Below are 25686 nucleotides of genomic sequence, written 5' to 3' on the forward strand. Positions count from 1 at the left end.
CTGTGGCACAGCTCCCAAGGGATCTGCTGCAACCATCAAACCCTGCTTCCCCTTGGAGAACATGACCTTAAACTACCAGCCTCAAGAAAGAGCTTTGAGGGCTTCCCTGGTGGCGCAGTGGTTGAGAGTCCGCCTGCCGATTCAGGGGACACGGGTTCGTGCCCCGGTCCGGGAAGATCCCACGTGCCGCGGAGCGGCTGGGCCCGTGAGCCATGGCCGCTGAGCCTGCGCGGCCAGAGCCTGTGCTCTGCAACGGGAGAGGCCACAACAGTGAGAGGCCCGCATATCGCAAAAAAAAAGAAAGAGCTTTGATAGGGCCTTTCCTAGACTGAATGAATATTCACTTAATGTGATTTGTTTTAAAGGTTGCTTTTAATGCTGTATTTGTTCAGCAAATGTAGGCACTTGTATAGCACAAATATTAACTCCTAAATCCTCCAAGGCTTTCCCTGTGATATGCCATCTGGCAGGCATTATTGTAATCATCTCTTTATTATCCACACTAATGAAGGACTAGCATGGCATTGGTAATTGAGAAACACCCATCATTTACAAATGATTCAGGCTAGTGCCAGCACTGCTTCCCCAACCAGGAATCATTCAAGACTAGGAAATATTGACTGATGACAGTTTCCTACCTTCTCTGTGGAGGTACTAGTAATATTATTTTAGTCAGGAATTTGAGCAGTAGGAGAGGTGAGAGGCTTCTAAATTATAATCCCTTTTTCTGAATAAGGACGTTTCCGTTTTCTCAATAAGAGGCCAAAGCACAAAGCAGATGAACAGCAAGTATATTTAAAATGCACTGAACTTTGGAACCAGTCAGTTCAAAGCATGTTATAGTAGCAGCTCACGGGATTCAAGCGATCAGTGGATCTGGATTCTAGATCTTACTTTGATATTACCCGCGCTATGTGAGATGTGCCATTCCAGCCATCAGCGGGTCTCAAAGTGTGGTCCTCAGACAGCAGCATCTGCATCACTTGGGAACTTGTTAGAGATGCAGGTTCTCAGGCCTCTCCCCAGCCCACCTGAATTAGAGACTCTGAGGGTGGGGCTGGCAATTGGTGCTTCAACAAACCCTCCCAGAGATTCAGTTCGGATGCCTGCTCAAGTTTGAGCACCGCTGTTCTCCAGGCACTCAGTTTTCTCAACTTCACAATAAGGTGACAAGCCTAGTTTATATTTGAGGTCCACTTCAGCTCTCCAGTGGCCTTAGTGTATGGTTCTGGAAGGTTGAAAGAATCTCTGTCGTAGACCTTGAATGTGCGATTGAAATAATCCAAGTAAAAAACCGGCATGTGTGTAACAGAAGAGAAACAGATCTCTAGGAACTCTATACACAAACCCCATATAGGATGCTCACTTTATTTTATTTATTTATTTATTTACACCTTTATTGGAGTACAATTGCTTTACAATGGTGTGTTAGTTTCTGCTTTATAACCAAGTGAATCCATTATACATATACACGTATTCCCATATCTCTTCCCTCTTGCGTCTCCCTCACTCCCACCCTCCCTATCCCACCCCTCTAGGTGGTCACAAAGCACCATGGGATGCTCACTTTAAATAAATAGTGCTATCTTCAGTTGGTTGGTACCATTTTCTGAAAGTGAAAAAACCTTGGTGCTTTGGAAAGGGAGGTGGCCGCTCCTCCTTTCTCCAGGGGCTGAGAACTGTCTGATGTGATTCACAGAGCAGCACTTCTACAGGCTCTAACAAATGGCATTTCAGAAGGATGTACAGGGGTACACAGGCTTTGCAGTAAAACAAGGGATATTTTCAAGTCATTTATGAAAGCTCTTGCAGCTTCCATTTCAAGACAGGTGGGAAAAAATCACATGGAACAAGGAAAGAAAATAAATCTGTATCCAGAGCATCTCATAAATAAGGAAGGAGCGGGGGTCTGTTGGCCTTGCTGGGTTCTCAGAGTATTTTTGTAACAGTACAGAAAGCTCTCAAATGTTTTGGCAAGTAATTCTTATACTGTTGCCGTTATCAAAATCTATGCTTGTAAAATTATTTCGCTGGCTGTTAAAACCAAAAGAGAAAAAGGAAACAATCATTTCAAGGAGAGAGAGGCTGGGAAGATGATACTCAGAGTTAAAAAAGAGAGAGACAGAAAAAAAGAATATAGTTCACCCACAACTGCAAAAATTATGTTTCATCTAAAACGCAGTGACACTTCATAATTTAGAGCGAGTCATAGAAAATCGAAGGCAATTTTCTAATTGGCTTTTGTTTAATTAAAAGCCTATTTGTTGGAGACAATAGGACCTGGTTTGTTGGACTTGAGAGAGACTTTGTTATGTCTGGGAGGGATGGAGAGATTATAGCTTTTATTGAAAAGGATGGATCGCAGACCCACTTTGCCTGAGCAAAGCATGTTGATTGAGGAGAACCACAATGATGGGGAACCTGCACTGGACATCTTTGTGAAATTCCCAGTGGCGTCTGGTTGAGCAAAAACTTGACCCTAAAACCCTGGTTAAAAGCCTGTCCTCTGAGTTCAAATTCTGGCTCTGCCACATACTGGCTCTGAAACTCTGGGCAAGCTACCCAGATGCTCAGTGCCTCAGTTTCCTTCTGTCAAAAGAGGAAAATAATAGGACCTGTCTTGTGGGAATTTTATGAGGATTAAAAGTTAGTATATGCAAGGTGCTTTATATAACACCTGCCACATAGCAGGCATTACTTTATTAGGACTATTTGCTAAATAGCCATATGGATCTTTAAAAGAACTCTAAAAATGTGTTATACCGTTTCATAACTGTAAGACCTTAGAAAGCAGCAGTGCCCTATTTGATACCCCCATTGTGTGCCTAAGGAGGTGTGTGATTGATGCAAAGAGGCTTCCAGGGCATCCTGGGAGCACAATTCAAACAAGCCTGATGATGCTTAACCCATGGGGGGCTTCTCCCTGGTCAACTTCACTAACACATAGCTTTGGGGGGTTGTTCAAACAAGATTCAGAGAAACTAATTTTTCTCATTTGATTTCCTTTTTGTGTATTTATTTTTGGAATAGATTCATAGACCAACACTAGAAATAGCTCTGAAATAAATGTCATATTTTTCTCTCTTATATTTGGCACACTCTCCTTTGTTGGCTGGACCATGCTGTGTAGCAGCTAATACTGATTAGCCTACGTTTTTCTCAAATCAATTTTTCTCAGGCTATATAAAGTCTAAATGCTGGTAGTACTAAAACAGATGCATTCAACTTATAAACTGGTGGTAAGGAAAAAGGTATGGACAAAAGCACGCTGAAACATATCGTCCAAGCAAGACATTGCCTGCTCTGTGAAATTCAAGTTGCCAGGTCCTGGGCAAGCTTCTTATCGCATCTGCACTGCAGTTTCCTCACCAATAAAATTGATCCAGCCACTGAGGAAAACAGTATGGTGCTTCCTTCAAAAACTAAAAATAGAACTACTGTATGATCCAGTAGTTCCATTCCTGGGTATATATCCGAAGAAAACAAAAGCACTAATCAAAAAGATACATGCACCCCAGTGTTCATAGCAGCATAGCCAAGATATGGAAACGATCAAAGTGCCGTCAACAGATAAATGGATGAAGATGTGGGGTGTGTGTGTGTGTGTGTACACACACACACACACACACACACACACACACACACAGTGGAATACTACGCAGCCATTAAAAAGAATAAAATGTTGCCATTTTCAACAACATGGATGGACCTGGAAGGTATTATGCTCAGTGAAATAAGTCAGATGGAGAAAGACAAATACTGTATGCTATCACTTATGTGTGTAATCTGAAAAATAAAACGAATGAGTATAACAAAACAGATGCAGACTCACAGATATATAGAGAATACACTGGTAGTTACCAGTGGGGAGAGGGAAGCAGGGAGGGGCAGCATAGGGGTGCAAACTACTATGTATAAAATAAATGAGCTACAAGGATATATTGTACAGCACAGGCAATATAGCCAATATTTTATAAAAACTTTAAATGGAATATAAGCTATAAAAATATTGAATCACTATGTTGTATACCTGAAATTAATATAATATTGTAAATCAACTATATACTTCAATAAAAATTACAGGTAAGAAAAAAATATGAGATAAAAATCTCCCATAGTTCCACTACCTAGAGATAACCATTTAACATGTTGGAATACTGTACTCCAGAATTAAAAAAATAAAATAAAATGGGGCCATATTATTAAAAAACAAATAATAAATAATAAAATAAAATGGGGGTAACAATAGTGACCACCACCTATTAGATGAAGTAACACATGTGAAACCCAAACTAGTGCTAACCCCAAGAAGTACTCAGCAAATTCTAACATTTTTATGTTTCTTGTGTTCATGGAAATTGAACGTATCGAAGTCAAAATAATAAATGTATGCATAATGAGGGAAGTTCCACTATTCTTTTCTTAAGAACTGAAAATATCATAAAATCTTTCACTGCAAGTTACTTCTGAGACTACATCTCTGATCGTTTATTTCCAGCATTTTGATTTTCCCCTCACTATTGAATACGGGCCTGAGCCTCTTACACCAATGAGTATCAGATTAAAGCTGAAACCCACTGCATTTAATGTGCCCAGTGATTTTCATTTTTGTTACAATTATATTTATTTTATGAACTATATCTTTCTTATCATAAGTAGTATACTTTTGTATTTTAAAAATGTTCCAACGTCTTAACAAGCAAATCAGGGTAAAATGCTAAAATAAAGTATCGGAGTCACTACACTGACCCAACTTGCTCTACAGATATGGACAGGAGGGCTCTGGAAATTGTGGAACTGTGGTCAGTAGGCAGCACCACTGTCCTATAATTTTAGGTGTTGTTTATTAGCTCATAAAAAAATTTCAAATCAGCATGCAAAAGACAGGTTCTGTGCACTCTTGAATAATGTAGAAAAGTGTGGGTTGTTTGAACCTTGAACAAGTGAACAAAATGTCCTTCCTGTACTTAAATTAGAAAAAATTACAGCTGACCAAAATTTCCCTTCCAAATCAGAGAGCCAAGCTGTTTATTAAGAAATATTCAGGGGCTTCCCTGGTGGCGCAGTGGTTGAGAGTCCGCCTGCCGATGCAGGGGACATGGGTTCGTGCCCCGGTCTGGGAAGATCCCACGTGCCGTGGAGCGGCTGGGCCCATGAGCCATGGCCGCTGAGCCTGTGCGTCCGGAGCCTGTGCGCCACAACGGGAGAGGCCACAACAGTGAGAGGCCCGCGTACTGGTAAAAAAAAAAAAAAAAAAGAAATATTCAGGAAGAAAACAAAAATATGTCCTTTCATAAAAATTACCTAGATTATGAGATAAGAGCAGTTTTCTTTACTATCTCTTTAACTTTTCCATTTCTTGAACATAAGAATGACTTCCCTTAAATCATTAGCCATTTAGATCTGAATTTTCAGGACAGATCTTGGTCATCATTTTAGACAATTAGCAGTGGAGAGTGGTTTACTGCCCTGAATAGGCGTCTTGTGGTGTTTACTTAGTGATCTCCAGCATATGGAGAATTTGTTGGGCATATTTATAACTATTATTTGTCTTTGTGGTTCTTGGAACAGTGTGGGTGACCACAAGGCCAGAACACTCCCTGCAAGTAGGCAGATGTTAGCACCCTGTGGACCTCTGAATTTTATAGAGTGCCTGTGCTCAGAGACCTACAGACTGTGTAAGTCTGGGAAGTTCACAAACACCATGGACAGGTGTGTCCATACCTAACCCTCACACACGAGGATGAGGAAGTTAAGGTGAAAAAAGGTAAATGGCAGAGATGTGGCTTCATCCCAGGTTTTTCTCCCCAAATGCTGTTGGTTCTGCTAAAGCACAGCCAATAATGTAAAAATACAGTTTTTACATTATTTTCTTTTCCTGCAGTGTCACCTGTCTAAGAATAATCCCATATTTCGATCTTCAGCTGAGTTTCCCAACCCTGGGTCTAGAAGCTGGTTTTGCTCCACTTGTAGAAGGAAGCCCTCTTTGCCACCCTGATCGGTTCACATGGAGATAGCAAATGTCATCCTGCTTGATTATTCGGAGCTTGCCTTGTGGTACTTTGGTCTTCTGGAGGGAAATCAGACCTCCGGCGGCTGGTGAAATCTGCTGAAGAATTAACCTGATCAAACATTTTGTTTTAATCACAGAATCATGTCAACCCTGCCATGGACTTTACCCAGACACCTCCTGGGATGTTAGCTCTGGACAATATGCTCTACTTTGCCAAGCACCACCAGGATGCCTACATTCGGGTAAGCGCACAGCCCCTTTCAGCTATTGTAGGGTTCCTACTGAATTCGAATTTCACACTTACGGATATGGAGGGATTACTTTTAGATGAGTGGCCCCAGAGATTGGCTTTTGTCACTTAGTAAAGTAAAAATGAAAATTAAATGAAATTAAAGAGCACCAAAACAGGGATTTTTAACTTAATTTTTTCACGTGACATTTAAAAATATTAGATATTGGAAAAATATTTTATATAGTTTATATGATTATGACAAAAACTCTTAGCCTTAAATAACAAAGAAGAGAGACAAACTATCTACCAAAAACCTGCATGATCCCAACGTTACTGAAAACCACTTAGGCTTATTTGGCTTCTTGAAAAGAGGCCCAGGATTCTGTCTAGCACTGCTCTGTTCAATCTAATGCTGGAGATACAATCAGATAAACAGAAAGAGAAGTGTGGGAGGGACGGGAGGGACGAGAAATGCCTTCTCTAATTTCATAACAGATTAGTGAAACTCCAGCTACTAGGCAATGCCTTTGTGGGTGGGGCTGAGGAAAACAGAAGCAGCCACCTGCCTATGCAGAGCAGGGGCGGGAAGGACAAAGTGCGAATGAATTGGAGCATAGGGACAGTGACAGAGAAGGCCTGCGAGTCAAGGCTGCTCCACTGGAGGCCCTGGATTTGTGCTGACCCCTGTCCCCTGTCCCCAGGGAGAGGAGCCCAGGTTCAGTTGGGCGAGGGATACAGATCCACGATTGAGATGAAGGAGGATATGAATAAATGGGACAAGGGCATTGGCAAGTGGTTAAAATGATGACTAGATATAAGCTTAGGAAATATTCGATGAATGAATATCCTAATGCCGGAAGAGTAAAGCTGAAATCAGAGTAAGGTATGAGCCTGTGCCTCTGATATTCTCTGTTGGCTCCCTCTTGACACTGGCTTTCTGGAGACCAGGGTTCAAAACCTGGCACTGTTGTTACCTGGTAATGCAAATGGGGCCATTCCTTTTGACTGGGCTATAGTTTCTTCTCCAAACTAGGGAGCATTAGTACCTGAAGGAGCATTTGGAAATGTGTGGGCATGTTTTTTCGGTAGTCATCATGCCCATTGGGCTGCTACTGGCCACAGCCCTCTAAAACATGGGACAGTCTGCACCATGAAAAATTGTCCTACCCAGTAATGACCCCTTTGAAAAAAAGTCATGCCAGGTCTGAATTCCCTGTAAGCACTATATTTTAACTTTATCTGTTTTTCTATATATGCAATTTGACAAACTTTGACTTATATTGAAACATTATTTGTACTTTAATTATATGAAGGATTTTATGCATTTCTCTGAATGGTGTTATGTGCTTCTCAGGTATTTGATTAGAAATGCAATTTTTCATAAGAAAATTGTTTTTTCATAAAAGTTTAATTTGGTTTATATGTGTATATATTTATTGCAAAGATTTTTTTTCTAGGAATGTAATCTGCTCTCACAGTAAGTAATTTAATATTTTTGAGGTACCTTGTGGTATAGCCTCGGAGAGTTGAGTGTGAAAAGAAGAAGCCTAGCAAAAATTGAATTTAGCATTACCTGATTAATGTTTGTGGATGAATGTTTCTAAAGTTAGAGAGTATTGATTCTGAATGTATTGTAAATTGCATAAGAAGCATACGTCTCAAGAAGAGTAATTTAATATTTTAATCCCATTTTCTTCAATGTGTTCTCTAAACTGTCGTAAGTGAAATTAATACCATGGCAACCTGACAGAACTTTATATCTGATGGGAACTTAAAAAGAAAATCCTATTTGAAAAGAAAGGTGTGGACTTTTTTGTCCACATGCACTTTCTTTCTGGTTAGACTGAGAAAGGAATGTTTTCTCGAAAGTGTTCCTTTCCTAATGTGTTCTGTGTCCCATCTGACTTTGGGACCATTAAACGCTGCATGGAAAGCTAAAGCTATTTACATGAACGAATGGGGTTAGGGGATCATATATAAAGCTGAGGCATTCTGCAAGGAAGCTTTGTGGTGACTATGAAAACAGATGTCCCAGTGGTAGTGACATAGTGATGGAGACAATGAAAGTGGTCATCCCAGACAGCTAATTAAATTTTGATCTATGAGCTGAGTTGTCTTTTCTGAAACATAAAGATGGGCTCTTGGTTTTTAAATAAGCTTACATTTTGATAAAATTTCCTTTTTTTGATGAGGTAAATTTCCTGTCTGAATGCAGTTATTCATTTATTATTTATATCTTTCATTCAATAAACACGTATTCTGTACCTAAATCTATAGTCTCACTTTTCACTTTGCCAGTCAGATTTATGGTTGAGATTTTCAAAAGGAATTGTAACACACACACACACACACACACACATTCCCTCTTTGCCCTTGACACGCCCATGCCCTCCAGCTATCCTGTTGCCTCAGACAATGTATATTTTTCCAAGTTGTCTTCTTACCCCGTGTTCTAACTCCCCTGCTGCTCACTTTTCAACACTGCACCCATCACTTTCTAGAAGCTGTTCTGCTACATGGGGAGCCCTCTCCTCTTCCTTCGTCTTCTTTGTCCTCCCATTGACGCTGGACACTTCCCATTGGCTGGTTCTCCCTTTTTGCCTGCAGCCCTTGCTGTCTGTCTTGGTTCTCTCCTTGGCTGCTTCTCTTAGTCTCTCTGATGGGTTTCTCTCCCTCTGCCTGCCCATCAAACGCACATAATCCTCACGACTCTGTCTGTGGATCTTTTTTCTTTTTCAGGCACTCAAGCTGCACATGTTCACTGACTGAGTAATATCAAATGGCCTGCAGTGAGGGAGGGGATAGAGATTCCCCAAGGAACAAGTCACTCATTGTCCTGTCATTGAGGATTTTACTGTCTAGCGATGGAAGGAGGGGTAGTTGGAGGAAGAGTTAAATGCCAGCACTTTCCAAGCCACTTAGAATGGATTTTGATTGGGCAGGAGTGATACTGGGGGCACAGAGGAGAGTCATAAACACAGATGTGGGAGTCAGGTCAGTAAAACTTCCTTCAAGAAGTGGCATCTAGGGCTTCCCTGTTGGCGCAGTGGTTGAGAGTCCGCCTGCCGATGCAGGGGACACGGGTTCGTGTCCCAGTCCGGGAAGATCCCACATGCCGCGGAGCAGCTGGGCCCGTGAGCCATGGCCGCTGAGCCTGCGTGTCTGGAGCCTGTGCTCCGCAACGGGAGAGACCACAACAGTGAGAGGCCCGCATACCTTAAAAAAAAAAAAAAAAAAAAAAAAAGTGGCATCTACACTAAGGCCTGTTGGATAGTACTAGTTATCAGGTGAGGGGAAGGGGGATGTGAGAGAGTACTCCAAGCAGAGGGAAACATGTGAACAGAGGCATAAAGGTGTGTGCTTTGTTCAAGGAACCACAAATAGTACAGCATGGTTAAGACAAGGAGTGGCAAATATGATCATGGCTTGGGAGGCAAATGTGGGCTAGTTCATTAGGGACCCTCCACACCGTACTAAGGTGCTCGCTTTTGCCTTAGCCCAAAGGCAGTGAAGAATTTCTGAACTATTTTAAGTAAAGATGATGAGAGTTAATTTTAGAAAAATCACTCTCCTGCCAGAAAACAAATGTGAGAAATCAAGACTAGCAGCAAAAATAAAATTGGGGAAATTATAGAGAAATGATGGTAACTTGATAAGGCTAGTGGCTGTGACATTGGGGAGAAGCAGTTTGAATGAATTATTTTGGAGCTAAGGTAAACTAGACTCTCTCCAAGGAAAAGGGAGATACTGGCTTGTGTGGATGGATGGTGGTGTCATTGATGAACTAGATCTGTGGGTCTGAGGGGTTGGTCATTTGGAGACATCCAGATACTATATGGGACATATGGGACATATGTCCAGGTGGGTGTTTCTAGTAGGCAGTGAGATATGGGCAGTGGTGGTCAATAAGAACGGCAGGGTCTAGTTCTTAGGTAACAGAATATAGAACAGCAAGCAAAGGAAGAGAGTATAATTTTTGTTGTTGTTTTGTTTTGTTTTATCTTGTTTTCTTTTTTCCCCCTTGAGTTTTTTAAAATTTTCTTCTGAATTTTTAAATGTGACCTGTCCTTGGCACATCTATCAAGTCATAAAACCGTTTTACTTGATATTTATTTGCAGTTTTCTACAGTATATTGAGCAGATAAACATTTCACTGTTTTATAAATTATCATACTGTTTAACCATATCACAATCACTTAGGACTTGCTTCCTTCCCCAGGGACCTAATTTTAAACAGTGGCACTACTTCTTAGAGAAATATTCTGATGTTGAGTCAATATGGAAAAGAACAAACTTGACCCTTTTTGTATATTTTATTTGGTGTGGTGCTATGTTATAAGTAAAACTTTTTTTTTTTTTTTTTTTTTTTTTGGCTATATCAGTTCCCCAACCAGGGATTGAACCCAGACCACGGCAGTGAAAGCCTGGCATCCTAACCACTAGGGACCAGGGAACTCCCAGTGTTTCCTTAATGAGGTTGTCTCCGAACTAATTACACAATTTATAAGATCTCAAGTCTTCTAGTAACAAAATTAAAAGTAAATTCTGGAAACGGCTTGTTCTTTATGTGCCCTGAAGTTCTTTGCCTCAACATCCCTCAAAATTTACAGTGAACATCTCATCCAGTTGGAATATATTTGCAGACTGGGTGACTGTGATAGAAGAGAATGAATTTCCTGAGAAGGGAAAATAGAAACGCCTTCAAAAGCAAGATTTATTTCAATAGTTTTATGCAGTTGTGAGCCAGGGCACATGTGTTTTTAGTATCATACTAAATCAGAACAGAAATATTTATAATATGTCAAGTAAATAAGATTATGGGGAAAGACGGCTATTTGTACCTGAGTTGTTTTCTCAAGGTTCTTTTATGGTAGCCATTTTTAAACAGATGAAAAAATTTAAGTATGTTTACACTATTTTAAAACCTTTCTTCCTCCTCGTGATGCATACATAATAAACAATACTTTTTACGAATAGTTGGGAGTAATAATGGTTTAGACCCTAACTCACTGCTGGGACATGAGAGGCCTTGTTCTTGAGGCAGTACTGACAAGAAAATGCTATGAGATGATTTAGCATAAGAAAAGCTTCCATATTTTAAGTCTTTACTGTATTTTGAATATTTCACATACATTATTTGTAATCTTCTCTTCAGTGCTCCCAGAGGTGGGAAGATAAGGTAACTTTGGTACCCCCCTTCTTCCGGTATGTAGATCTCTCTGTCCATTGAGACCCACCTCAAGTTCAAAGTTATTCTAGGGAAACTCTTCAACTTTTCCTGTGTCAGAGGGCATAAACATAGTTATAATAGCAAACGTAGAGCTTGCTGTGAGATAACAAGTATGCTAAACACTTGCATTAATATCTCACAGCACCACTGTGAGGTTGACACTGTTATTATTTCCATTTTGTGGATGAGGAAACTGACACACAGGAGGGATTACCCACAGCGAAGGAAGTGCTAGAGCTGAATTTAAGACAAAAGTCTGCTTCCAGTGTCCACACTCTGCATTTTAGGAGTTCATAGATTCATATAGGGGTTGCAGCCGCAGTTCAAGTAAGTTCTAAGGATGTAATTTGCTCAACTGGCACAGTATTTTTAAAGGGAAGAGAATTTGAATTACCTGAACTCCCTTTCCAAATAACCATGAACCCCAGGACCCCCTATTATATTCTGTCTGGCTGCTTTATGAATTCTAGTTATCTGCCTGGTACTTGAGGGGCTTGACTTGGTGGCCATGATATTGATGACCTTTGTGAAGTTCTGAATGCATTGTCAACACACAGTAGGTGCTTAACTTCTTTTACTTGCCTTTTCCTTTTCCACATAAAGTTGTACTTGATTACTGTCCCTTCTCCTGGGGGTTTCATATTTCTGCACTTAATGTTTGCTGTCCTTCCATCCTTGTGGTCAACTCCCGGAGAGCAGGTTCTTCATCTTGTGTTGTGTATTTGTTCCCTTGCTGAGACTAAAAGGACTTTAATTTCAACCTCCCAAGTGTAGAGGAAAAGATTAGGCATGCTTCTCAAATTCTCTGGTTGTAAATATTAAAGAAAAAAAGTCATCAGATATTATTATAAATACAGAGGCCTAGTGTGCTTGGCGCTCTCAGCACAGTCAGCCCTCTGCGCTGTGTGTCAGACCACACAATGGAGTTCTTGCTGCCCTTTAAGGGGGACAGAAACCAAGTATCCCTCATGTACCAAGGGGGGTGCTGATGGAGGCAATGCTGAGCCTTTAAAATAAATTAAGGAACTTTTAACATTTCAAGGGGGAAATTGGCAGTTTCCCAAGCAACATAATTACAAGACAGTGTGTAATGTGTAATTAAACTTAACTATGAAGCAAATGATTGGAATAAAGCTTAGTGGCACATCATTTTTTTTGTTCCCATAGTGCTGACAGATCCTTCCCTCCCCTTGTCCCTGAAATGGCTTCAGCAGCAATTGCTCCTAATTTTTTTTAAATGAAATTATATGTTGCCAGTGAAACACACAGTTTCATGTAAAGGAACCTTGTTTTGTTTGTTTGAGTGACATTTTCCTTCTAGGTGATCTGGAGCACAGAATCCATAGAATAACAAGGACCTCAAGGCAAAGCCTTGCTGGGACTTTAAAATGAATCTTTGTCTAATAATTCATTTAAATGCTTTATTCTTTACTTCTATTTTTTTTTCTTTCTTTGACCAAGGTCCACGGCTTGGAGGCTTGTTGTTTTTGTTGTTGTTTTGTTTTTTTGTGATACGCGGGCCTCTCACTGTTGTGGCCTCTCCCGTTGCGGAGCACAGGCTCCGGACGCGCAGGCTCAGCAGCCACGGCTCACGGGCCCAGCCGCTCCGCGGCATGTGGGATCTTCCCGGACTGGGGCCCGAACCCATGTCGCCTGCATCGGCAGGCGGACTCTCAACCACTGCGCCACCAGGGAGGCCCCTGGAGGCTTGTTTTTATGTAGTTTTCTTTCATGTTTTAAAAATAGTGGCATTAATTTTGTTGATTGTGAATAACCAAGTGTTATTGCCAAACAATCAGGACCCCCTGAGAGTCTGAATGTATGTGATTAGATTTTTACTAATTGCGCTGGCAAGCAGAATTTCTGACTTCGAAAACCAGTGATTTGAATGGAACGCTTCAGTCCTCAGGATGAGATCATTTTTCAGCATGGGCTTGGTTTTATCTCAGAAGATCCATCATTGGAGAGAGGGAAGGCAGGTTCCACATCCATTAATGATTGCTGGATATAACAGTGCTTGTACTCTGAGTTCTCGCCATCTGAGTTCGTTTGGTACTGGCTTCAGTACCTGGAGTCTGAAGCAGGTCTAAAACATGGTAGTTACTTATTGCATTCTCCTTTGCTACCAGCCCAAGCTGGGTATTAGGTTTAGAATTTTTTACTTAGCTATCTGAAGGGTTTTTTGTTTCTGTTTTTTTAAACTTTAAAACACAGTGGGGCTTTAAAGCACAGTGGGACTTTAAAACACATTGATGGATTGCTTGAGAAAAAATGTAGCCAACCAATAGAATGAACTGTATGCAGTTGACACAGTGCAAACCTAGGCCCAGTGTGAATTACAAGGTTAGAAACTACAGACAGCCTATGTGTGGATGACACTGTCTCTCGTTAGGGCACCAGCAAAACCCTTAGTCAACAGCGGCTATCCTGGAGTCTCTATCTTAGACCCAGTAATATCTTCCCATTGTTTCTCCAAACTGATTCTTTCTCAGTCCACATTGTCCATTTTTTTGGTCTCACTAAATTAGTTAAACAAATATTTATTGAGTACCTTCTCTGTGACAAGCTGCCTCCTTTCTGCTGTCATTGACCAAGCTTCCCCCTTTAATTGTGCATTTTCTACCTTCATTGTGGAGGGCTCAGTAGCTGCTGTGCTGCAGGTTTGCTGTGGCTTCTCCCCTTTCTGCTGTAACTGCTGTGCCATGTTGTAGAGCAGAAGTTCCGAGAGAGCTGTCCTTCACATCTGCCTGTCCCTTTAAGACGGGAAAGATTTCTGGGAATCCCCTCTCTTCTGTGTGTCTCAAACTGGAAGGTGTTATAGACCTCACTGGTTTTTAAATTATTTCTAAATAATGAACATCATTTTTTAGAGCAGTTTTAGGTTTACAGAAAAATTCAGCAGAAAGTACAGAGGGTTCCCACATATCCCCTTTTGTCCCTCTCCCACACACAGTTTCCCACATTATTAACATCTTGCACTAATGTAGTACTTTGTTTGATTTAATGAAACCAATAACCTACAGTCTTGCTATAATTGCCTGTTAGTTACAGGAGGTTTTTTTGTTGTTGTTCCTTTGAAATTTTCTAGATAAACAATCATGTCATCTGTGCACCAATAATTTTATTTCTTCCTTCCCAATCTCTATACTTTTTATATCCTTTTCTTATCTTATTGCATTAGCTAGGACTTCCAATAAGCAGTTGAATAGTAATAGTAAGAAGGAATATCCAGATATTGGGGGAAAGAGTCAAGTTTTTCACCATTAAGTATGATGTTAGCTGTAGAGTTTTTATAGGTGTTCTTTATCAAGCTGATGAACCTCAGTATTAGTTTGCTAGGACTGCCATAACAAAGCACTATAGACTGGGTGGCTCAGAGAATAGAAATATATCCTTTAACAGTTCTGGAGACTAGAAGTTTGAGATAAGGTGCCTGCAGGGTTGGCTCCTCCTGAGGCCTCTCTCCTTGGTTTGCAGACAGCTGCCTACTTGCTGTGTCCTCACGTGGTCATCTTGCTGTGCACTCACATCCCTGGTGTCTCTTTCTCTTCTTATAGGGGCATCAGTCATATTGAATTAGGGCTTCATGCTGATGGCCTCATTTTAAATTACTTGCCTCTTTAAAAGCTCTGTCTCCCAATACAGTCACATCGTGGGAGACTGAGGGTTAGACCTTCAACATACAGATTTTTGGGGGACACGGATCAGTTCATAACATTCTATCTACCTTGAACATCCCAGGTGATTCCACCCTCTGGTCCTGGTACAGGCATACCTCATTTTATTGCTCTTCACAGATATTGTGTTTTATTACCAGTTGAAGGTTTGTGGCAACCTGTATTTGAGCAAGTCTATTGAACAGCATCCGTTCGCTCTGTGTTTCTTTGTCACATTTTGGTAATTCTTGCAATATTTCAAGCTTTTTAATTATTATTACATTTGTCATGATCATCTGTGATCAGTGATCTTTTTAAAATTTATTTATTTATTTTTGGCTGTGTTGGGTCTTCGTTTCTGTGCGAGGGCTTTCTCCAGTTGTGGTGAGCGGGGGCCACTCTTCATCGCGGTGCGCGGGCTTCTCACTATTGCAGCCTCTCTTGTTGCAGAGCACAGGCTCCAGATGCACAGGCTCAGTAATTGTGGCTCACGGGCCCAGTTGCTCCGTGGCATGTGGGATCCTCCCAGACCAGGGCTTGAACCCGCGTCCCCTGCATTGGCAGGCAGATTCTCAACCACTGTGCCGCCAGGGAAGCCCTGACCAGTGATCTTTGATGTTACTATTATAATTGTTCGGGGGCACCACGAACTGCACCGGTATAAGATGGTGAACTTGATAAACACGTGTGTTCTGACTGCTCCACCGACTGACCATTCCCCCATCTCTTTTCCTCTCCTTGGGCCTCCCTATTCCCTGAGACACAACAATATTGAAATTAGGCCAGTTAATAACCCTACAATGCCCTCTAAGTGTTTAAGTGAAAGGAAGAGTCTCATGTCTCTCACGTTAAATCAAAAGCTAGAGTTGACTAAGCTTGGTGAGAAAGCCATGTGGAAAGTCAAGATAGGCTGAAAGCTACGCCTCTTGCACCAAACAGCAAGTTGTAAATGCAAAGGAAAACTTCTTGAAGGAAATAAAACTACAACTCCAGTGGACACACATATGATAAGAAAGTGAAACAGACTTACTGCTGATATGAATACAGTTTTAGTGGTCTGGATAGAAGATTAAACCAGCGACAACATTCTATTAAGCCAAAGCCTAATCCATAGTAAGGCCCTAACTTTCTTCAGTTCTGTGAAGGCTGCGAGGGTGAGGAAGCTGCAGAAGAAAAGTTTGAAGCTAGCAGCGTTTGCTTCATGAGGTTTAAGGCAAGAAGCCGTCTCCGTAACATCAGCGTGCAAGGTGAAGCAGCAAGTGCTGATGCAGAAGCTGCAGCAGGTTATCCAGAAGATTTAGCTCAGATAATGAATGAAGGTGACTCTACCAAACAACACATTTTCAGCGTAGACAAAATAGCCTTCTATTGGAAGATGTCATCTAGGACTTTCATAGTTAGAGAGGAGAAGTCAATGCCTGGCTTCAAACTTCAAAGGACAGGCTGACTCTCTTGTTAGGGGCTAATGCAGCTGGTGATTTTAAGTTGAAGCCAATGCTTATTTACCATTATGAAAATCCTAGGGCCCTTCAGAATTATGCTAAGTTGACTCTGCCTGTGTTCTATAAATGGAACAAAAAAACCTGGATGGCAGCATATCTGTTTACAACATGGTCTCCTGAATATTTTAAGCTCACTGTTGACACCTACTGCTCAGAAAAAAACGTTCATTTCGAAATATTTCTGCATATCGACACTGCACCTGGTCACCCAAGAATTCTGATGGAGATTAATGTTTTTTTCATGCGTGCTAACACAACATCCATTCTGCAGCCCATGGATTAAGGAGTAATTTCCATTTTCAAGTCCTGTTCTTCAAGAAATACATTTTTGTGAGGCTATAGCTGCCATAGATAGTGATTCCTCTGATGGATCTGGGCAAAGTAAACTGAAAAGTTTCTGGAAAGGATTTGCCATGCTAGATACCATTAAGAACATTGTGATTCATGGGAAGAGGTCAAAATGTCAACATTAACAGGAGTTTGGAAGAAGCTGATTCCAGCCTTCATGCATGACTTTGAGGGGTTCAAGACTTCAGTGGAGGAAGTAACTGCAGATGTGGTGGAATCAACAGGAGAACTAGAATTAGACATGGAGCCTGAAGATGTGACTGAATTGCTACAGTCTCATGATAAAACTTTAGCAGATGAGGAGTTACTTCTTATGGATGAGCAAAGAAAGTAGTTTCTTGAGGTGGAATCTACTCCTGATGAAGATGCTGTGAAGATTATTGAAAAGGCAATATAGGATTTAGAATATTACATAAACTTAATTGATAAAGCAGTGGCAGGGTTTGATAGAACTGACTCCAATTTTGAAAGAAGTTCTGCTGTGAGTGAAATGCTATCAGACAGCATTGCATGGTACAGAGAAATCATTCATGAAAGGAAGAATCAATCAATGGGGCCAATTTCATTGTTGTCTCATTTTAAGAAATTATCACAGTCACCCCAACCTTCAGCAGCACCACCCTGATCAGTCAGCAGCCGTTAACATCGAGGCAAGACCCTCCACCAACAAAAAGATTAGGCCTAGATGCTGGTGAAGCCTCAGATGCTGGTCAGGATTTTTTAGCAGTAGAGTGTTTTTTAATTAAAGATGACATTGTTTTGCACACTTAATAGACTGCAGTATAGTGTAAACATAACTTTTATATGCACTGAGAAACCAAAAAATTTGTGAGTCACTTTATTTTGATATTCACTTTATTGCAGTGGTTTGGAACCAAACCTATAATACCTCCAAGGTATGTCTATACTTGCCTCTTCGTTTCCAGGGAATCTGCTCCCCAGTTAGCCAGGGACCTTCTTCCCTCGCTTGCTCTAGGCTCAGGGTGGCCTTTCTTCACCAGCAAATATAAAGCCGTAATTTCATCCCTTACCTCCCTGTCCATCTTACCTCTTTTGTTTTGCTCCAAATGTAAGGCTTGTTTACATACTCTAAATTTACCTTTGTGTCTATTTCCTGTTTACCTGTACAAGTGTGTAAGCTCCATGAGGGCAGGGACTGTGTACTGCGTCTCTCCTGTGCCCCAGTGCCAGCGCAGTGGCAGACACACAGAAGGCACTCAGCACATATCTGTTAAATCGGTACCTGAATTGAGTGCGTTCTGGTGTTCTGCCGTCTGGCCGGATCGCCAGTCACCCCGAGGTAAGATACCACAGAACAGGTTTTTATCTGGACTATGCTATCATCTCCCTGACTGCAGCTGTCCTTCTGGCCTTTGTGCATTCTGGAATGGAAACCAAATTAGCAGTTATATTGGTGTGGCCCAAAATGGGCTTGCCCCAGATACGCTGATGCTTTTACTTGGGTGAATCACTGCTGACTTTCATTTTTAAATTGTATTCATGTGACCAGAGTCCAGCCAGTATTAGCAATCTGCCTACCAAATCAGAAGGCAATTTGTATTGGTATAATAGAATTTAGGTGGTAGTGTTCCTGAATGTTTCATTGTATTCTGTAAAAATAGCTTTCCCCTTCAGAACTAGGCAATACACCTGGTACACCCAGGAGTGTTTGACACTCTCAGGTAACTTTATTTTTACATTGACCTTAATTTTATCGACTTTTCCTCTGCCTTGGTAAAACCCAAGATTCCAAAATTTAGTATAAATCATAAATCATAGACAATATTTTTCTTACATTTCATAGAACAACTGAAACACTGTTAGTAACAGATATAACAGCCCTAACAACTAATTTCTCTCTGGCTGGTTTATCAAATGCTATTCTGTACGTAAGTACAAGCGTCCTTGAACTTGGTGGCTTTTAGAAGACCCTGATATATGTCATTCATACCTGTCTACAAACTTGTGATTACCAAGATCAGGGAAGTCAGTTTCATTTCTTGAATGGTGATGCTTTTGTGCCACAGGGTTCTTGCACATGCTGTTCCTGTTATCTCAGCCCCCCTTTTCTCTGCCCATACTTACTTGCCCACGTAACTCTCATTCATTCTTTAGGACTTCATCCTGAAGGCTCCTCTTTTATTGCTTTTCTTTCCTTGTTATTTCCTTTATAGCACTGACTTAACTTGGAATTATATAATTACGTGTTTTATTATTTGATCATTATTTCTCTCAAGCATGACATTTTTGAGCAGAGACCTTTTTCCTCCTTTTTTTTTTTTTTTTTTTTTTGGTCTTTTGTCCTCACTGTCTAGCACCGGGACATTTAAATTATTCACTAAACAAAAGATTAAAGAGTTGATATGTCGAATCCCTGACCAGTGTTACATCTCTCTTTTCCCCACGGAAGTTCTTCATGGCCATATGTGTTATTTGTCAGAGAATCAAAACTGAAATCAGACTTGGAAGAAATCTGCCTTTCAATGGGTGGGGTCATTGAAATGGCCACAGTTTGTTAGAACTGATGAGCTACATGGTATCAAGCCTCACCTAAAATCTTAGTTATGAAAGCCGTGAGAATAAGTGTATGTTACATGAGTAGACATGGGTTCTGTATAAGAAAATGACTAAGAGAACCTGCCCCCATTCACGCAAACCCAGATTCTGGGTCCCCCTTCATGGCAACAGGAGACTGAGGAGTGGAGCGTGAGGGGTATGTGGGGGGCACGTTCCTTTGCTATGGAAGTTGGCCTCCTATCATCTCAGACAATTTTTCCTGCTGGTTTTCATTCTCAGCATCACAGGAAGTGTTTATAGCAAATAATTGCCAAGTGTTTTCCATAAACATACAACTAAGGACATTTTTCCCACATTCCAACTCTCTGTAAATGTTTGTTTTCCCCATGCCCAAAGAAGGTGAGTATGCAGTTTCCTTAAGCAGGCCTTTGGTATGTGGGCTTTGGCCCAGAGAGAATTCCCTTCTGAGTATGTCCTTCATCTGGCCATGTTGTCCCTGCACAAGGAGTAGACTCAGAGACTTTCTAAATGAGTTTTCCTCCACAGCTTGGATTCCTAGCCACACGGCTAGACTCCAGGTAACTTCTGGGTCCTGAGCACCCCCTCAGCAAAGGACAGGGTGAGGTCAGAGGTTGCTGGGAGCATCACAGAAGTCATTGCTTCTGATAAAATCCACAGGGAAATACAATGGGGAATGTGGATGACGGGGGATAAGGAGGTAATTGGAACTCAGGATGCACGTGAATGTTAAATAATAGATTATGAAAATTCTCATATTAAAACCAGGCAAGGGACTTCCCTGGTGGCACAGTGGTTAAGAATCCACCTGCCAATGCAGGGGGCACGGGTTCGAGCCCTGGTCTGGGAAGATCCCATATACCACAGAGCAACTAAGCCCATGTGCCACGACTACTGAACCCATGTGCCTAGAGCCCGTGCTCCATAACAAGAGAAGCCACAGCAATGAGAATCCCTCACACCGCAACGAAGAGTAGCCCCTGCTCGCCGCAACTAGAGAGACCCCATGCGCAGCAGCGAAGACCCAATGCAGCCAAAAAAAAAACCAGGCAAGCTAGTGTTCATTGTTCATTAATAAGTGCCTAGTGTATGCTGTGGTGTGGGGAATTCACAGATGACTGAGATATGGTTCCTGACCTCAAGGGCTCAACCCCACCAGGGGAAGTAAGACATGTATTTCACCACAATTTGGAGAAGAAAGTGAGAATTGCTGTGAGAAAGATGTAGAAGAAGGACTGTGGGTTTTTAGACAAAGGAATTGCATTAGGTTTTATGAAGAAAGTGACACTGGCTTGGGGCCAAAGGAGAAGGACAATTTAGACAGGCACGGGAGGGGAGGTAGGGGTGGACGGGTGTCAGGGGAAGCAATTCCCACAGAAAGAATCACGTATGGACCTACCCCTGTAGGAGGGCTGTCTCACAGCAGAGATCTCTCGTTTGGCAGAATTAGCCAAAATTTGGGATGCTTATATAGAATTAGATATAATGAGATAAATTCCTTTTAAAAAGCGAGATTTAATAAAAGAAAGATTTCCTTTTCACATGCCTTTAACTTGAAGTAAAACAATGTATGGCTTAATTTCTTAATTAGGTTCCAATAAATAATTTTTCCATTGTAGCTAATTTAATATGTGTATAATTGGAAAATTGACATTTTTTTGTTTGAAAATATTTCTGCAAAGGCAGATTATTATTGTCCAGAAGAGGGTGATGGAAAATATTTCTCTCTTCCTCACCTTTTCATCCCTTCATGTCCATTCTCCCAAACCAGAGTGAATTTATAAATCTGTGAGCCAAGTGAGAAAACGAAAAAAAAAGTCAGGTGTGATCTGACTTACAGGAATCCATTTTATCACTAGCTCTCCGAGAATGTGTTTGTTTAGTAAAGTGAGTTGCATCCAAATATGTTTCAGACAAATATATGTGAGTGTAACATAGCTTTAAGACTGCAATAACTGTTAAGACAAGTGGTGACAATTTCTCAGTAAGAAATCAGGCTTGAGAAATGTCAAGGCTAATTTTTCATCCAACGGTGACTGTCAGACAATGCCAAACATCTTGGTGTCTTTGTATTCCACTGAAGGAGACAGGAGGCATTTGTATTCAATAATGCAACGTTGAGTGAGTCAAAATTCTGACTTGTGATCGTGTGATTTATTGCTAATATTGCCCAAGATACAGAGGGGCTTCTCTGCCTTCATTCGGTATCCATTTCCCAGTTGCAATTAATCTTTATTACAGTCCATAGCTCACCTCTGGTTTCGAATGTTAAAAAGATGCCTCGGAAGAGAGTCTGGAATTAGTTTCTGCTCCTTCAAGTTTTATCCTCTTGATGAAGCTTAGCCTGCCTGCCCACTGCATTTCACATGAACCTTCATCCCAGAGAGTCGTACTTCCTTGTAAAAAACGCAAACAATTTAGAAGGACACAGAAGAGTTACATAGCAGATGAAAGTCTGTCCGCCCTACAAATCCCATCCCCATATGTCTTCCAAGTAGATTGCAAGCCCCTGAAGATGGTATTTTACTCATATGTGTATTTTTAGCATCCAGCAAGTTACTTAGCAATAATCAAGGCTTAAAGAAAAGCTTTGTTGGATAAATGAGTCAATCAAAGGGTGTGGAGGAGAGTGGGGCTAGAACTTCCGTGGTAGATTTGGGGGAGGATAGTATTTTGATTTTCAGAATGTGGTGCTTGGACCAGCAGCATCAGCATCTTCTGGGATCTGGTTAGAAATGCAGGGCCTCAGGCTTACCCCAGGCTACTGGATCAGAATCTGCATTTTAACAAGATCTTCAGGTGATCAGTGAGTGCTTTAAAGCTTGAGCCAACTTACGGTTGTCCTTTGTATATCCGCAATATAATAACCTAGGGGTAAGACAGGAATAAAGACACAGACCTACTAGAGAACGGACTTGAGGATATGGGGAGGGGGAAGGGTAAGCTGGGACAAAGCGAGAGAGAGGCATGGACATATATACACTACCAAACGTAAGGTAGATAGCTAGTGGGAAGCAGCCGCATAGCACAGGGAGATCAGCTCAGTGCTTTGTGACCGCCTGGAGGGGTGGGATAGGGAGGGTGGGAGGGAGGGAGACGCAAGAGGGAAGAGATATGGGAACATATGTATATGTACAACGGATTCACTTTGTTATAAAGCAGAAACTAACACACCATTGTAAAGCAATTATACCCCAATAAAGATGTTAAAAAAAAAAAGTGAGCTTTCACAAATAAATGCAAGGAAAGGCATGTGATTTGCATTTAAGCAGTATGCAGTGGAGGCCTTATCCATCAGTGTATACCGAAGGAATTTGTAAGGCCTTCATGCTTCACTCCCTGGGTGTGAAGCTGTCCTTGGGTGTGGCTGTCCCTGGGTGTCCTGTAGGTCTGTCATCCTGGGCCATTTCCAGACCATCACCTCTAGGGCCCACATCTGGTCAGTCCTAAACCCCAGTTTGAAATAGACACATTTCACTTCACCCAAGAAACAGTTCAAACCACAGTAGAGAAATCACATAGAAGCCTTGCTTGTTGACTCAGGATGCTGGTACATCACATTTAAACTGCTGGACAGCAGGCATGTTATTCAAAGTCCAAGGTATGGTTTCCTCAACTGCAACATGTCCTGCTTTGATGACTTATGAGGACTAAAGGAGTTACACACTTGAGAGTTTGCACAGGGTAATCAGTCCATAGGTATTCACTCTTTTCTTAATTGAGGCAAAATTCACACAACATAAAATTAACCATTTCAAAGTGAACTGTTCAGCGACATTCGGTACATTCATGATATGTTGTGCAAACGTCACCTCTACCTAGTTCCAGACATAAATTATCATCACCCTGAAAGGAAACCATGTACCCATTAAGCAGTTGTTTCCCATTCTCCATCCCCCCAACCCCTGGCCACTACCAATCTGCATTCTCTTTCTATGGATTTTAACTCTTACTAATGATATTTTTATTAGTCACAGAAAAAACAACAAACAAACCCAAAAAACTCAGATTTATTTCTTCTTTCTACTTTCATTGCTTTCCACGTCCTGAAAAACAGGAGGTTTGCTAATGATGGAAACTGGAAGTAGAGATGTGATATAACTTTAAAGCAGTGGTCCATAAAGTGTGGCCCCAAATTAGCAGCATCCACATTACAGGGGAACTTGTTAGAAATGCAGATTCTTGGGTTTGCCCCAGAACAGCTGAATCATAACTCTGGGGGTGGGGCCCAGCAATCTGTGTTTTAATAAGCTTCCAGATGATTCTAACGCATGCTTCCGTTAGGGAACCATTGCTTTAAATAAACCAGATATCACCTCTCCAAGCCTCTAGGGATGCCTACAGGTGCCTTCACGCACACCTGTGCCATCCTTGGGCCCAGGAAGACGTGTACTGGCACAGGAGAGGTCTTCCAGCCCTATTTCTTTGATGCAGGCATCAGCTAGGGAATCTTTCCTGCTATCCTCTGGCCTTTGGAACAGGCAACAGAGCTGTTGCCTAGGCTTCCTCCAGTGACATCAGGGTTACTGTGCAGGCACAGGCACAAATACACTGTTATTTAATCGTTTCCCCTCTTGGTGCTACTTCATACTCAAAGGGAGGACTTTTCAGCAGCGTGTGGGTGTGATTGCTTGCTGTATTTCACACATCCTGCTTTTGTTGCACGATATCAAAGTGCAGGCAGCATTTCTTTTTGGTTGATTAATGTTCAATTCGAGGTCTGTTATGAACCTCCAGGCTTTAATTACTACACCATTACCCAGTCAATTCCTTGCCATTTTATATTTATGGCCTTTATTATGCCTCTGCATGTGCAATTGCCTAATTTTATTCTGGAAGAATTTCACCTCATTAGCTGGGTTTTGTACCATTCTTCTCATTTGTCCATATTGTTATTTATCTCGGTTCCTTGTGTGTGCTTTCCACCTTATTTTTTCACCAATCTGACCCTTTGTACATACTTCTTCTCCTTTTCCTGGGATGCATTGTTCTTTTGCCCTTGGAAACAGCTCTTCAAGTTTTTGCACACTCTTCTCTGGGTGGTCTTTTCCCTGGTGATCTGTTACACTCACTCTTAACTGGTTTTTCCGTCTGGATCGCTTGGTGTCGTTGGCCCTTCCAAAGGCCTGGAGGCCCAGCTCTTCAGCCCTGGACATACCATGGACAGTGGTTTCTCTCTAAAGGGCCAATTAAGGATCAGGGAAGAAGCTTTTTTATTTTTTAAAGACTATGCTGCTAAAAATAATTTTTAAAAGACCTCTAAAATGCCTTACTAACACTCCCTGTCTCAGTCCCCCCAGTGCCTCAGAAGAATTTAGAGTTTGGTTTGCTTGCTTTGATATTTTCTTACGTTCCATCCCAGACCTGCTGAATCAAACTCCGGGGAGCAAGCCAGCAGTCTGGGTTTTATAAGCCCCCAGATGATTCTGATGCCCACTCAAGTTTGAGAGCCACTGTTCTCAAAAGATGCTGAAAGAAGTTCAGGAAACCCACCTAAGTCAGAAACAGTATTTATTCCACCTGAGTCCTTACTTTGCCAAAGAGCAAGATTAATAATTTCGATAGCAGTTGTGTTTGGGTTTTTGTTGTGTGTGGTTTTTATCAACATCTTTGCCCTAGAGTTATAAGAATATTTCTGTAAATCAAGAGCTCATGTAATTATTATAGCAATAGGAGATCAATCGTCTCCCCCATTGAGTATTTGAGATGTCTCAGGCACTAAGAGATCTTTACCTCCATTTTTTATTTTCATTTAATCTTTACAGCCCTTTGTAGGTTGGTATTCCTGTTCCCATTTTTATCGGCGGAAACTCACGTTAAGGAATATGTGTTAAGTCCCCAAGTCTGTTAGATGTAGATCTAGGAAAATCGTCTCTGTCCAGAGCCACATTATCCCGTCATCTGCTACCATGTTAAGGACTTTCCTGATCAAAACTTTATTATTATTATTTCATCCTCTCCTTTTTCAGTAAGTGTAGGTATCCTGTGTTTCAGTAGGAATCAGTAACCAGGAATGTGTGCTCTAGGGTTAGGCCACCTAAGTTCCTGAGCTGGGTCTGTTTATTTTTGTGAACCTTGGGCAAATTATACAACATCTTTTTGCTTCACGTTCTCCATCTGTAAAGTGGGATAGTGCAGTATTTCTGTCATGTGGTAGTGCATGTACCTTA

General features: G+C 41.4%; 1 protein-coding gene across 1 annotated transcript in view; it reads left to right on the top strand.

Moving 5' to 3' along the window:
- ELMO1 (engulfment and cell motility 1) overlaps positions 1 to 25686 on the top strand; it is a 541972-nt gene that overhangs the window by 261921 nt on the left and 254365 nt on the right. Inside the window, exon 14 of the mRNA XM_082662078.1 lies at positions 6151 to 6255. Coding sequence (XP_082518204.1) covers positions 6151 to 6255 — 105 coding nt within the window. The remainder of the gene's footprint in view (positions 1 to 6150; positions 6256 to 25686) is intronic.

The sequence above is a fragment of the Grampus griseus genome (genome assembly GCF_964374135.1).
Source record: "Grampus griseus genome assembly, chromosome: 9".
In the NCBI taxonomy this organism is placed as follows: domain Eukaryota; kingdom Metazoa; phylum Chordata; class Mammalia; order Artiodactyla; family Delphinidae; genus Grampus; species Grampus griseus.